This window comes from Drosophila nasuta, chromosome 3 (assembly GCF_023558535.2).
Source record: "Drosophila nasuta strain 15112-1781.00 chromosome 3, ASM2355853v1, whole genome shotgun sequence".
NCBI classification, from domain to species: domain Eukaryota; kingdom Metazoa; phylum Arthropoda; class Insecta; order Diptera; family Drosophilidae; genus Drosophila; species Drosophila nasuta.
Window position 1 is genome coordinate 20,252,179 of NC_083457.1, and position 14,786 is coordinate 20,266,964.

Sequence of the window (14,786 nt, forward strand, 5' to 3'; positions counted from 1 at the left end):
GATTTATTTTATAGCTTGTACAGCCAATTAAATAACACTTCTGACTATGATAATAATTTAAAAAGGCAGCTTTAACACTTCATTTGCAATATTCTGATTGCAATGTTATTGAATTTTAATTTATGTCTTACTTTCGCTACGATAATTAAATCTTTGACTGGCCATAATTTTTAATTGCATTCTCTCGCAATATTTCTCACAAATGCGTTTTTAATATCTTTTTTTTTATTTTCAACCTTGATTGATTGCTTTTAAATGCTTCTTATGTGTATACTTCAATTTAATGGTATTCCACATCGGCGAGTAGCATTTGGTGAGCTCAAGTTATCTCAATGATGCTTAAGGTTAACGTTAACGTTATGCTTGTAAATCCTTGAAAGTGGCGCTCGAACATAAAAATTATTTTAATCGAGTGCAAAATGGCTAACAAATAAAATGCGAGAACAAAATTAAGAAATGGCCTCAAGTAATCGTAGAGTCGAGAGCACGGTCATTTAATGGCCGAGTCTAGGCAATTATAAAATATTTTCATTATGAGAATAGGGCAAAATAATTATGCCAAAAGTCTGCAAATACCAAGTGCTGGCGCAACAAGGGGGTGGGGGGAGGGAGCAGCAAGGGTCGCGGTGGGGCAAACAGGCTGTGGTCCACACTTGAGCTGCTCGTTGAGTTTGTAGCTTTTGGTTTGGTACAATTATTCCATGCTCATTGCTAATTAAAACTAAATTGAGTGCACACACACAGCTACAACGCGAGAGGCAGAAAGATGGAGAGAGAGAGAGAGAGAGAGAGAGAGAGAGAGACTCACACACACACACAGATAGTCGCATTCTGACAGTGTCAATGTGTGCGGTTTATGGAAAAAGCAAATGCATGTCGGCATCGTAGAGCTTAAATTATTTAAATGTCATAATGCTCGCCGCGACTTTGCCTCCTCCACCTTCTTCTCTTCCTTCTTCTCTTGTTCTTCTCGTTTTGCCCCCACCAGCAAGTGACAAGTATGTTTAAAAGTGTACGTGTGTCTGTGTCTGAATGTGTAAGCATGTGTGTGCGTGAGCTCATTACAAGCTGTCACGTGGAGGAGAGACTGGATGAGTCTTACAGTATTTTGCTTGTGGGCGGTCGTGCGTCAGCAGTGAGCAATGAATTTTTAATTGCCATCTAATTATTTGCAGTTCTTTAATTGAAAACCTGAAAGCACAATACACACACATGCACACACGCTCGTCTGTCTAAGTGAATACTATTCGTAGTTGAATGGAAACACCGCCCGCAACATCAGCAATGAAAGTCGTAAATGCAACATGAATTCTTTGAATGGAGCTAGACAAGTTCCGTAAACACTCAAATAGCCAAATAGGCTGAGGCATAGGAGAACGAGTTTTTCCAAATGATCTTGAATATATTTTCTAAACGAAAATACTTATACAGAAGGTCAATTGCAAAATATTCTTCGCAATAAGTATACTAAACTACTTACTTCTTACTTATTTTAATTGAGCTTATAAACATGATTATAAAGCATTCTTGTGAATTTATGCTAATTTCTACTATACAATTTTTTTGATATATTGAATATGATAAACCATAACTAATCATTTACTTTAAAATTGTTATAATAGTTTCGTATATTCATCCATCATTCAGATGTATTTTTTTAACGTTTATGTGATACTATTTAAAGAAAAAAAGTTTGTTTGTGAAATGGATAGAAAACTATTCGAACTGGTAAAATAGTGGGCAAAATAGTTGTACAACTTAGTTCTCAAAACGCTGAGAGTATTGTGCAGTGAATATTTTCGCAATACTTGGTCAGAATTTGAGAACTGGATGAGGACACACTAGCAAACTTTGTAAGTTTGAGAGTTTGCTTTCGTGAAACGTGTTTTTGAAAAAAGAATTGCTTTGCAAATCATTAAAAAATCTGAATGTTATTTTAGGTTGGGTTGACTTCAAATTACAAATCTTATTCTAAATCTAATTTCTATATTTCAAATACTTGTATATTTATGTACATTGCTTTAATCTCATTTTTAACCTCAATGTCACTATATTTTATGCACATATACAGCTTCAGTTCTTCAATGTAACTATGTATGTATATAAAAGATGTTTAGTTTTGCTAGAACCTAGGAAGTAATCCTTTAATTTATACAACACCAAGGAAACAGAGTTTCTTTCGTTGTCGTATTGATTTCTAGCTAATTGATTTTTATTCGAAATTAATTACATTTTATTTTAATTAATTCTTTGTTGTATTTTCCTCAAGTTGTAAATATATATTTTTGTATTATTATTTGCAGCAGCTAAACTTTACAATGCTGAGCTGCAGCTTGAGTTCTCATGGCCATATTGGGCGACAAAGTCTAGACTTTAGACGACTCTGGACACTGGCATTGTGTCTTTGTTTTCCGAAACCGGTCCGATCCCATCATCATCATCATCAGTTGTGCGTCATGCGATCCCAGACGGACCATAAAAGCATTGCAGCTCCAACAAGAATGACAAGAGACGACCAAGCAAGTCACAAGTCACAACAACAATGAATTGTCTAATAAATCAATACAGAGAAAAATAAAAGAAAATGCTGCCACAACAAGTACAAAAAAATTAAAGCAAATACTCTCTCGAAGTTCTCGTCATTCCTCTTGCAGTGACCAAAAACTACGACTAAGCCAACACTCGTGACTTGCAAAGTGGGTCGACAGACAACGTCAGCACTTAATTGTTGACCACTAATTATTTGCTTATGAGCTTTGCTGATGCATGTCCTTATCCAGCACTCGAACCGCATTTGCAGTTCTTCAGTTCGTGTGGACTTCATTTGTAATCCACGCGGGTATAATTAAACAACACTTGGGTACATTTATTTAATCATGCTATTTGCCATATGCTTCGTTTTTATACCCGCTACCCATAGGGTAGAAGGGTATTATAACTTTGTGCCGGCAGGAAATGTATGTAACAGGCATAAGGAGGCATCCCTATAAATTATATATATTCTTGATTAGCGTCAACAGCCGAGACGATCTAGCCATGTCCGTCTGTCCGTATGAACACCTAGATCTCAGAGACTATAAGAGATAGAGCTATAATTTTTTTTCGACAGCATTTGTTATGTTTGCACGCAGATTAAGTTTATTTCAAATATTTATCACGCCCCCTTCCGCCCCCGCAAATCAAAAAAATCGAATAGCAAGCGTTATTTTAAAGCTAGAGCTGCGAATTTTGGTAGATACAATAATTACTATGGTAGTTGTGATTCCTGAAAATTTGATTGCGATCAGAAAAATTATGGAAGGTATTAAATAAATACTTTTGTATGGGCAAAAACGCCTTTTTACTGGGGGTCTGGGTTGCTTTATCTGACAATCTGATATATTGTGCCGTCTATGGTATATTTTGAATGTGGTATCATATCGATATACCAAATATACCGCTCGGTATATTTTTTTAGTATTTTTGTAGTATTTTCGGTATATTTACCGCAAATAGTTTGATTTTATTCAAAATGGGTAGCGGGTATCTCACAGTCGAGCACACTCGACTGTAACTTTCTTACTTGTTCGAATTCAAACTTTGTCACATGCAATGGATAAGTTAAGTGGCAAAATTTTATGTTTTATTTATATATATGTATATACTTATTTACATTATTTTGTGATTTTACACAATTATAAAATACAAATTAAACAATTTTAAATATTATCAAAAATTTAATTGTTTTTTAATCCAAGCTTATTAAAAATGTTTTATATTTTACAATCTCATCTCTATTATTTGTATAATGATTCAGTTTCATAATCTAAGCCAATTAGAAACAATTTTTATTTTATAATCACATCAATTTCATGACATTGCTGATTAAAATGAATTGAGAGTTGAACAAAGAGCAATTTATGACAATTCCTCATTCGATTGCTCAAGTAAGATTTAGTATATATAGAATCAGTATGTAATCGTAAATATACCATCTTACATACTAAAAGTTAAGTGATAAGAATCATAATCGAATATAGTATTCTTATAGTCTAATAATGCTCTCAAATTATCTTTTTAGGAATTTGCTTAAGGGCATCAGGTGAGCGGCTCTCTGAATTACGCGCTCTCTCTCTCTCTCTTCCTCTCTTTGCCTTGCCCTTCTCTTCTTCTACTTATTTAATTTGTTTTTGCTGCCAAAGACTTAAAGCCGGCCGGCTTGTCCAGTTGTTTAGTTTTTTCAGTTTTTTTTTTTTTTTTTTTTTTTTTTGGTTTCTTTGCATTGTTTGTTTAGACAAGCGACTGCACATTTTTTTTGTTGCCTACCTCCAACTGTCTCGATCTCACTCTTGCTTTTGCTATTGAGCTCTGTCCATCTCGCTCAGTCGACCTCACGTTGCTTTTATTTTATGGGCTTGTTTGCTTTGTTTTTGTCTTTTTGCTGAGCCTTAAGCAGGTGTGACTTAGCTATGTATGTATGTATGTATGTGTGCGTGTGTTTAAGCCGGCTCATAGACTTGTTTGTTGCTGACGGTGTTGCTGTTGTTGTTGTTGGTAGTGGTGTTACTTAATCGTCTGTGCGCTGCCTATCGTTTGCTCTTGAACTTGAGGTGAGCGCCAGAGCAAACAAACATATGAGAATGAAAACGGAACATGAAATGTGATCTGGTCAAAGGTGTTTAAAATTAGTTTTATTTTGTGAATAAACTAATTGGTTACCCACTCTATACATCCTTTCTCGCTCTCTCTCTCTTTCTCTGATTTATTCTCCTGTTTCCCATCGTCGCGTTGCCAGCAATTATTAAAACGCAGCCATTGGCGACATGATAAACGATTTCCGCAATATTTCCGCCCGCTCTTCGGAGAGGGTTGGCAAGGGCAATGGACCCAACAGCTGCCGTCTCAGCTGGGGTTGGCTGCACTCTCTTTCTCTCTTTCGCTCTTGCTGCGTTCTCTCTGTCCTCGTTCAACGCTTTACTGTGGCCCACTTCACACGGCTTCATAATTTCGAACACAGCACACAAATTGTCCTTGCTGACAAAACTGTTGAGCAGCGCCGCAGCAGCGGCTTGTTTACAGTTTGTTCTGCAGTCAGAGCAAGACAGCTGAGGGCAGTTGAGAAGTGAGCAAAGAAGAACGAACGACACAAGAGAGGAAGAAGAAGCAGTAAAAAGAGTGAATTGAGCAGAAAGCAAGAGACCAAAAAAAAAGGAAAAATGAAGGAGCCAAGAGATTCCACAAATAAATTTATAAACATTTTACAGTGAACGCAGCCTAGAACGGCAAAAACCACAAATGGCATTTCACTGTCTTTTTCCGGGCAAGGAAACTGCTCGTTAAATCTGAATGAAGACATTCTAGATAAAATTAACCCTATTTCCAAATGTTCTCAACTTCTAATTGATGAGTTACTTCTTCAGCAATTTGTATCTGAATTCATAATAACAACATTATTATTAAGATGGAAGTTAAAGTTCAGTTTCTGACACAAATGAAACAAAAGCTTTACAATGCGCTCTTCTGTGACTTTCTGAATTGTATATAAAAGGTTAAGAATTTATAATGTTCGCCCCAGAGACGACATAACAAAGTGAGCCAGCCAGCCAAAAATAATCTTTGTATACTTAAAGAAATCTCCAAAATTTGTCAAGAAAATGCTTTGCAAATTGCTTGGGAAATTGAAGTACTTCGTTAAGATCACACTCAAAAGGAAGCTTGATTGTTAAATAAGTTAAACCAAATTACCCAGTCAAAGAAACCATACAAAAAGCATGAATATAATGCGTGTGTGTTTTATTATTACCTAATCCGCTAAAATCTTTGGTATGTTACTTGGCTTGTCTTGTCTTAAATTGAATTCGTTTATCTTTGTCGGTCTTATATTGAAGTCCGTTCCAATGAATATAATTTAAAACTTACAATTGGAGTCTTTACATTAAATTTATAGCTACAAGATATTTCTATGTTGAGTTTTAGCAATAATTTAAGTTCAAGTAGTAATATAATATAAGTATGTATTTATATATACACTACACTATTTTACTTTGTCACTCAAATTGTCGCGCTGTTCGTTTGCTTGACGCCACAAAATGAGGAAATGCTTACTTTAATTTTGTATTTTTCTTTACGATTCTGTGGACTATCTTAACGAGCGCAACGTTGAGTCTCCCCCGCTCCCCTCTTAAATGGACTTCTTGGAGCATGTACATGCATAATGCGACTCGAGGTCGCCACTGGGGGCAGTGTGGCACATTTAAGAAATGGCGTTGCACACACTGCTGCATGCGAGTGTACATAAATAAATGTTTATTTGCATATTTATTTAAATTTATTTGCTGCAATTCGTTAGAATTCTAATGGGCCACGAGTTGTTTATGCGGATGGAGGGGTGGGGCAACAATGGGTTAAATCGGCTGTTGCCATATCTTTTGTTGTCTTTTCAACATTTGTAGCACGCTACATTTCACTTGCCGCTGCTGCAATAAAAATTCCCAGCAAATCCAGCAAAAATAACATAACAAATTGTATTATTATTAAAATTGTTATTTTGTTAGCATTTTTGAAACAAGGAAAAGAATTTGCATAACAAAAGAAAAGGGGCCAATGTGCGGAAGGGAAGCTGTTTTGTTATTTTTGGCATAAGTGAGAGCGAAACGAAACAACGAGAAGGAGCCCGAAAGCGAGAGCGCATTAATATGTTTACTCAAGCAGCTCCGACGCCGACGTTGACGCTAACGGCGACGCCAGCGGCGTCACTGCCGCCGACGGGTTAATGCACCGCTGCAGAGATTAACAACAAATTAAATCTTACCTTTCTCAGTCAAGGGCCTCAGCGTTGTAGTTGTTGCTGTAGCTGCCACTGCTGTTGTTGTTGTTGTTGTTGTTGCTCTCACTGTTGTGGAGGAGCTCTTGCCGACGCCGCTGCCGCTGCTACTGAGCTCATGTGACTGCAGCTCCTTCGATTTACTGCTAACGACTACAACGAAGCACAGCAACAACAACAGACACAAATTCGCTGTCGCCGGCATTTTGCCGCTGCTGCGCTGCCTGCTGCTCCTGTCGTTGTGTTGTTGTTGTTGTTCTCTTGCGTTGCTGTGTAAAAATAAGACAAAAACAAAACGAGCACACACACGCACACGAACGCACACCCGGAAAGCAGTTATTGCTTAAAATTTTCTTGTGTTTTGTTTATATGCTTAACATTTTTGTGCCGCAAATTGTGGCAGCCGCGTTATTCTCTGTTTACTTTTGTTTGCTTTTGGTTTTTCTCCTTTTTGCCGCGCGAATAACAAAATATGAGCGAACACACACACGTTCACACAAACAAATACACTTAACACCAACACATAGACAAACTTTCAATCAGGCTCAAGGCTCCCACAGATTGTAAACAGAGCGTTGCCTATACATACAAATATTTATTTTTTACATTTCATTTATTTAATTATTTAACATATGTATGTATTTATGAATTTAGCGTCGGCGTTTAGAACCAAACTCACGCACAGCAATCGCACCATACGCCAAGAAAACCGTAAGAAGACTGAGAGAAACTCAACGTTCATGGTCCATGAGATTTACAAGGTATCGTTGCGCGCAACCACATTCTGAGAGCGTAAATGATGAATGAAAACGACGTCACAACATCACAAGTTCTGCGTGTAAGATTTAATTTAGTTGAACTACTACATTTTGATCAAGTATATGTTAAATAAATATAAACCATATTGTTTGCTTTATAGATTTTACTGAAATCATGAATTAAATTATTTGTCGGTTATTTTTTTTTTTTTTTTAATTTTTGAAACACATGCCAGCGCTCTAAATTTGTCACCCCTAATATCATGTTTCTTGCTTTTGTCTGCAGCCCTCGACAAGTTTGGTTGAGGAACCCTGGTCATGAAATTTCTTGAAACCTCGGCAGGCGGCGCCAAAGTGCTAATAACTTTTGATTAACGATTTTCCGGCATTCGAGTTTGGAAAGCAATGCAGTAAAGATCGCATAAGAAAATTTGTAGTTACTTTTAATTTTGATGGGCAAGTAAAAAATTGTTGCTGATAATGTTACCCCAATTGCTCGTGAGTAAAAAGTTTAGCTGCATATTGGTTGCATAATATTGCAATTGCAATTTGCAATTTTTCTATTTATGTCTTTCTGAATTTCACAATTTTTAACGTATGTAGTTATGTCGCAATCTTGCGCGTTCAGTGCTGCGGACGTGGAGTCGAGGTGCCTCCAACTCCGAAACCACACAGGATGATGTTATTGTGGACTTTGATGATCCAGATCATCTGCCGCTGCCCGAGTATCCAAAACGTCCCAATGAGCCGCTAAATAAGCGAAAACAGCGGTAAGTATTTGATTGATTCACTTACAGACTGATGACACAATCAACCAATCATCATAGTTTGCTTTACCAATCTCGCAAACGCGGCATGCTCGAGAATGATCTGCTACTGAGCACTTTTGCTGACAAGTACCTCAAAGACTTCAACGAGGCACAAACTGAAGTCTATGACGATCTCATCAATGGAGTAAGCAATGATTGGGACATTTACTATTGGGCAACGGGAGTGAAGCCAACACCCCAACAGTACAACACAGAGATCATGAAGTTACTCAAAGAACACGTCCGCAATGCAGAGAAAGTCACTCGCTTCCGTCAGCCAGAATTGACGTATTATTTGTAAAAATAGTTGCTCGGGGAAAACGTAGACAAGGCAACTGAGAACCGTTGCAGTTGGCCTTGGGGCTTATAGTTTTCCCCCCCGAATTCCACGCACAACACTTCACACCACATCCCACATCCGAATTCCTGCCTAGCTTGGCTTCTCGTCCTTTTACTCTTTAGTGTTGTTTGCTTGTTTTACATTAGTGTCACGAATTAAAACATGAACAATGCTTGCTGCAGTCTCCTTTAGTTCAGACTTACGTTTGTGGATACAGACGGTGCTCCACAATTTATAACCCCACAATATGTTTATAATGTGTTCCTTTACACGAAACTACACAACAATACACTTTGGGAGGGCTGGCCTGGGTTTCCATGATGATCTAGAAAAAAATATATGTAGTATGTTAACACAAAAAAATCTGTCGAGGAGTTCTTATTGGGCGCATAGTTTATTTGATATGGGTAATATTTTGAATAATGCAAATGTTTTACCAAGAGTCGCACAATGCAAAGAGAAAGTTCTTATTTGACTAAAATTAAAAATTAATTAAAATTTTAAATTTAATTAAAACATATATTATATACATATTCAGAAATTTTCTTAAACAAAAATTTCATTTACCATCTTTATATATATTATATATGGAAATATTCAAGTTCGTTAAATGTTGAAGTTTATTGCAACTTAAAATAATATTTAAAATATTTGCCATTTAGTATTGAATGCATTAACCTTTATCAGTATCAGATATAGAAGTTAAAGAAATATATAAAATTCCAAAATATAAATGAATTGCAAATCGAGTTGGTATAAAATTAATATTTTATTGATGAAGTTTAACTTTAAAATTAATTTTTTTTTGCAATTTATATAATAAAAATAAAATATATTTCATATTATTCCTAAAAATGTACTAGTGAACTTCTCTATTTGAAAGGTCGGTGTACTTAGCGGATATAAATTACGAAGATCAATAGAATAAAGTTGTTATATTAAATATTACAGATTTACTTAATGCGAATTTTCAAGAATATGAAATATTTTTCATTTTTACATTCAAGAAATTTGATTTCGACGTTAAAATCTATTTCAAAAACAATCCCTAAGTTTACAATCCTAAATCTAACAAATTTACATTAATGATCTCCGCTATTTATATGCGTTTACTGAAGAGGCCTTTCAATACTTGGTTCACCATTGCAAAATCCGAAATTCTTTAATTTTAAAATATGAAAAACGTAATACAGAGTGGGTTGAGAACTTTTCACAAACACATATTACATGCAATGGATAATTTATGGTAAGGAATTGATATACTTAGTTTAACTTCTTGTTTATTATAGCTTATATTAACTGTAGTTCTGAACCCAAAGGCTCAGCACCGTTCAAACACCTTGTAGAGCGTTGGCAAGTTGGTGAGCTCATAGAGCTCTCGCTTGAGTCGCTCTGGCGGCAGCAGATACTGCTTGAAGCCAGGAAACAGGACATGCTCCATGTGCCAGTGCTGGTCGCGCATGTCGCCATCATCCTGCCAATCGAGCTGCGCATAATAACGCGCCGTCTCCCGACAGAAACTCTCAAAGCATTCGGCTTCCAGCTCCCACTCCACCTCGGTGGCCAGACGCAGCAGATAGACGGGCAATTGGGCACGACTGGGCATATGCTGGGGCAGCAGGGCAGGCAGGGATTCCAATAGGCCATCCTCCGAGATGCGCAGTGCGAAATACTCTCGCATTATGGGCGCCTTTTGCTGCAGAATGGAAGCGGCATTGGCGGCTAGCTCAGATTTGTCGCCATCCTCGGGCTCCCAGCCAGCGGCTTGACTGTTGAGCGCTATGAGCAGCAGCTGCTCCAGAGGAAGAGGCGGCACAACGCTGATCTCACTGCAGTTCTGGAATGCGAAGACCAATCTTTGGTAATACAGCTCCTCGCTGAATGCGACCGTGTTGCACATGTAGAGACGCGTTTCGTGCTGAAAGATGGCGCGTCGCTCATCCACACAGCCCACATAGACGAGCTGCTTGAAGATACCGCGCAGTTGGACTTGGCACTTGCGCTCGATGCGCTGCTGCATGTCCAGCACGCTGGAGAGTCGAACCTCTTTTGATTTGCGTGCTGCAATCACTCGGAAACTTTCTTCTTGTGAGGTTGTTGGTGTTTCGCAGTTGGAGCCCGAATCGGCTTTTTCCACTGGCTTGAAGAACTTGTCCAGCTTTTGCTCGGTGGAATCGGTGCGCACCATTTCCTTCTCGTAGATACGTTGGGTTTTGTCCATCACTTGGGTGTCCTCCAGCTGCGAGGTGCCGGGGAGCTTGAGCTGCTTGTAGAAGCTTCTGGTGGTATTGCTGCCCAGCAGCTGCGCCTCCAGCTGCTGCTTGATGCGCTCAATGATTTCGTCCTGGTAGAGGAAGTGCACCTCGTGCTTGGTGGGATGCACATTGACGTCCAGATTGTGTGCTGGCATTGTGAGGCTCATGTAGACAAAGGGATGCTGACCACGCGGCAAGTAGGTGGAGTACACCGCATCCACCGCGGTCTTAAGTGCTGCAAAGCGGGATTCGTGGAATAAATACAACATCTCTCGCCAAGAATTCATTAATGGATTTTCTCACCCGCTGACTCAACCAAGCGATGATTGATGAACAGCAGCATTATCGCCTTCTTTGCCGCATAGTTCACCTGGGTTAGCTGGCACTCCAGTTCGAACTTGAACATGTCATCTTTGCAGCTGAACTCCATCAGCTCCTTGGCAATGGCAGCACCATAAATGGCGCGTATATTTTCGCTCCGCGTGCTGTTCGCCTGCGTCTTCAGAGCCGGCTGCTCGCCCTGCTTGCGCAGCACGAATCCCACTTGGGGATTGTGCACCGCGTATTTCGCGAGCACATCGGATATCTTTTGGAACTCTTCGGCCGGAGATTTGAGCGCTTGGCGTCGCTGTGGCATCGAGTAGAACAGATCCTCAATGCTGATGATGGTGCCCTGATTGCCAGCACATGGCTTGGCCGCGCCCAACAGTTTGCCATCCGAGTAGTTGGCCTTGTAGCCACAACGTTCGTTCGCCGTCTTCGTCTGGATGGTCAAATGGGCCACATGGCTGATGCTGGCGAGAGCTTCGCCGCGAAATCCGAAGGTTGCGATTTCGGTGAGATCTTCGAACTTGCTAAGCTTGGAGGTGGTGAAGCGTTCGCAGACAATGGACAGATCCTCCTTGCGTATGCCTGTGCCATTATCCTGAATTTGCAGCAATTTGAGGCCACCGGCTTTAATGTTGACCTGAATATGCGTAGATTTTGCATCCAGACTGTTTTCTAGAAGTTCCTTGAGGGCGTTGGCTGGTCGTTGGATAATTTCACCAGCTGCTATGCGATTGATAACGACTTCATCCAGTTTCTTGATTACTCCAGGCTCCAGCATGGCGCCAAAACAATTCTGTGCAATGCATAGCAGCAAGCAAAACAATGTTATCGAGTTATCGATTTAGATTTGTTTTGGTATATTCGAACTTATCGATTTAATAGCGCAATTGTGACGTCACTCAGCACATTGATAAACAAATAATCCATGTATGATTTAATATTAAGTCTGTTTAAAGCATTTTGTAAATAACTTAATTCGTGCGGTTTGCTAAGAGATCACGCCGCTATTCTACACTATTCTACCATCATTACAATATATGTATTTATATAACACATGGTGTGAAAAGTCCCGGGCCTTACACATACATATGTATGTATGTACATATGTACATATGTACATATGTACATAGATGGTGCTTGTTTTATTGCAGTCATCTTTTTTTCAGTTAATACTATCCTTCAACAGATACTGTGTTCAAAACAATAGATCACAAACAATTTAGCACTTAGAAAAATAAAAGAATTAATAACGACATTAAATCAACAATATTAATCCATTTATTAATTCATATATGGTTAAACACAAAGATTATTTAACAGTTCGTAAAGCATTTGCACTACAACTAGTTTTGATTCGAGAACTTAAAGAGAATTTCCAAAATTCGTACATTAACATTAAATTGTACTGTGTCGTTTCGAACATTTAAAGTTTTCAAGGAAATGTTTGTTAACTAATACTAAAAGTTTTCTGCTTTCCATTGCAGTAGTGCGCTATTAGAACATCCATTTGCATTTAAAGCAAATAAACACTGATATACCCAAAATTATAGTCGTATATTTAAAATAGCTGCGAACTTTACTCCGCTTGCGCTCTGCAAGAATCTCATCGTAGTTAATATAAAGAGGATTCTTAGGTGGACTAAAGGAACCAAGCTGCAAAACAGGACAACGGTTTTAAATATGTAAACTTTGCAAAAAAAAATACTTACATATTTAACAGTCTTGGTGAGATCATTAATGACGCCACGATAAGCGTTCAGGCTGCTGTGCAAATTGGTTAACTGCATCTCCAATGGCTGGCCAAGTTTGTTCTGCAACTGATTCTGTATGACGAAGCGCAGCGATGCCTGGATAATGACCAAATGCTGCAGATGATTGCCTGTGATCATCAGGATGTCGTAGAAACTGTAAGGATAAAGAATTTCAGTCGAGTTTTATATTTGATATATGTTTTCTATGTTTTATGTTTTCTCACATATCTTCTAAAAAAACAAACCAATTTCATACTCACTTGTCCATGCCATCTTTTTTTAACGCGCGCTATGGACTTCTTTGACCAATGATGCAAATGAAAGCTGTCGCGTGGGAAATTAATTAAATGAAAACAGTTTCTTCATTCGATTACTTCTTTATACTCACTCTAGAATACCCTTCATAATTTTGTTGCGATAGATAGGAAACTTTACGCCAATATCACAAAGCTTCTTATCGTCCATGTTAAGAAATTCACCCAGTGAAATACGTGATTTGGCAAAATGCTCCACCATATTCTCCATATTCAAAGCTCGCAAGATGCTATTGAGTTCCTGAAAGTACTCCGGACAGTCCGACTTTAGAAAAATGCGTGGGACATGATCCCGCAGCGTGCTGTAGGTCAAGAAATCGGTGGGCACCATGTAGACACTATTTTCGCGTGGCAGCAACTCCAGAAGATCGTAAAATCCATGAAATTCCGCCACTTGCTTTGGAGTGTAGCCTTTATTGTTGGCAATGGTTGCATTAAAGCCCGCCTCAACCAGCAGTTTGACAATATCTGCATGATTGTTTTCAACAGCAAAGAATATGGGAGTCCAGCCCTGGTTGTCCCTTGCTTCGAAGCTCACATCCTTGATGAGCAGGCGCACTACGTTGGTGTAGCCATTGCGACAAGCAAACATAAACGGCGTCATGCCATACTTATCCGAAACATTAATAATAGCTCCTTTACACAATAGCAGACGCACCAGCTTCTCAGCAACAACGGCGTCTTTTAAGAGGCAATCGCAAGCCAGCATTAGCGGCATTGTGGAATCCACCTGCTTGTTGACGTTTGCCTTGTACTTGTTTATCAGATGCGAGGCCAGCTCAAAGTTACCGTTATGACAAGCATGCATCAGCATTGTTTGGCCACCGCACACCGGACTATCTACCTCAAAGTGTAGCTCATCGATTAGTTCACAAACCCTGTGAAATTCGCCATCCACCAGAGCATCGTAGAGACTCTGATCTGGAGGGACATGAGGTTTGAACTTTTCCCGTTTTAGCTACGCGAATAATTAAAGTGTTTTAGTAATATCAAAAATGCAAATTTGCAATATTTACTTTTTCAGCAAAGTAGAAGCCGTCGTAGCTGCTCTCGTCAGAATCATCCGAATCCGGCGGTGGGCCATACGTCATTGTGTTTGTCATTTTGTTGTTGTTGCGTTTGGACAAAATGCAATGTATTAAAACATTTAAAAAATAGTAATTAAAAAATTACGCAGCCAAAAGCAAAAAACCAAACAAAAATGGTAAAGCTTGAAATGAAGTGTGACCTTGCTGAATAACTCGATTACCCATTTTTTCAAAGCGGGATGGTCACATTGAGCAGCTCAGTATATGTTAATATTTAAATTAAGTAAAATGTATATTCTCTTCTTTTTAACATATCTGTATTGCGTGTTTATGTATTCTTTAGTATTGACTTTAAAACTTCTGCAATGTAAAGAAAATTAAAAAAAAAAAACCTTGACA

At 38.6% G+C, this 14,786-nt stretch overlaps 4 protein-coding genes across 4 annotated transcripts in view; 1 reads left to right on the forward strand and 3 right to left on the reverse strand.

Moving 5' to 3' along the window:
- LOC132793314 (low-density lipoprotein receptor-related protein 1) overlaps positions 1-7,671 on the reverse strand; it is a 78,171-nt gene extending 70,500 nt beyond the window's left edge. Inside the window, 1 exon segment of the mRNA XM_060803122.1 lies at positions 6,791-7,671. Within this exon segment, the coding sequence (XP_060659105.1) occupies positions 6,791-7,007 (217 nt within the window). The 5' untranslated portion in view covers positions 7,008-7,671.
- Positions 7,672-7,917: 246 nt separating this feature from the next.
- Positions 7,918-8,890, forward strand: LOC132793315 (succinate dehydrogenase assembly factor 2, mitochondrial). The gene is made up of 3 exons (XM_060803124.1): positions 7,918-8,058; positions 8,164-8,330; positions 8,388-8,890. Exons 1-3 carry the CDS (start codon positions 8,041-8,043, stop codon positions 8,668-8,670), a joined length of 468 nt encoding a protein of 155 aa, XP_060659107.1. The 5' UTR covers positions 7,918-8,040; the 3' UTR covers positions 8,671-8,890.
- Positions 8,891-9,542: 652 nt separating this feature from the next.
- Positions 9,543-12,211, reverse strand: LOC132791617 (DNA mismatch repair protein Mlh1). Its single transcript, XM_060800620.1, has 2 exons — positions 11,268-12,211; positions 9,543-11,199 (listed from the first exon to the last, which is right to left on the reverse strand). Exons 1-2 carry the CDS (start codon positions 12,070-12,072, stop codon positions 10,031-10,033), a joined length of 1,974 nt encoding a protein of 657 aa, XP_060656603.1. The 5' UTR covers positions 12,073-12,211; the 3' UTR covers positions 9,543-10,030.
- Positions 12,212-12,549: 338 nt separating this feature from the next.
- On the reverse strand, positions 12,550-14,590 carry LOC132792172 (uncharacterized). Its single transcript, XM_060801423.1, is given in 6 exon segments — positions 12,550-12,947; positions 13,004-13,199; positions 13,306-13,325; positions 13,327-13,369; positions 13,434-14,317; positions 14,376-14,590. Coding segments are annotated over 6 exon segments (1,389 nt in total). The 5' UTR covers positions 14,463-14,590; the 3' UTR covers positions 12,550-12,788.
- Positions 14,591-14,786: the final 196 nt, after the last annotated feature.

Bases quoted from the DNA above. Each gene is read 5' to 3' on its own strand.
- LOC132793315 (XM_060803124.1), top strand. The intron at 8,331-8,387 runs GTAAGTATTTGA...CAATCATCATAG, and splicing joins CTAAATAAGCGAAAACAGCG to TTTGCTTTACCAATCTCGCA.
- LOC132791617 (XM_060800620.1), bottom strand. From the start codon at position 12,072: ATGCTGGAGCCTGGAGTAATCAAGAAACTGGATGAAGTCGTTATCAAT. The intron at 11,200-11,267 runs GTGAGAAAATCC...CCCGCTTTGCAG, and splicing joins TCGCTTGGTTGAGTCAGCGG to CACTTAAGACCGCGGTGGAT.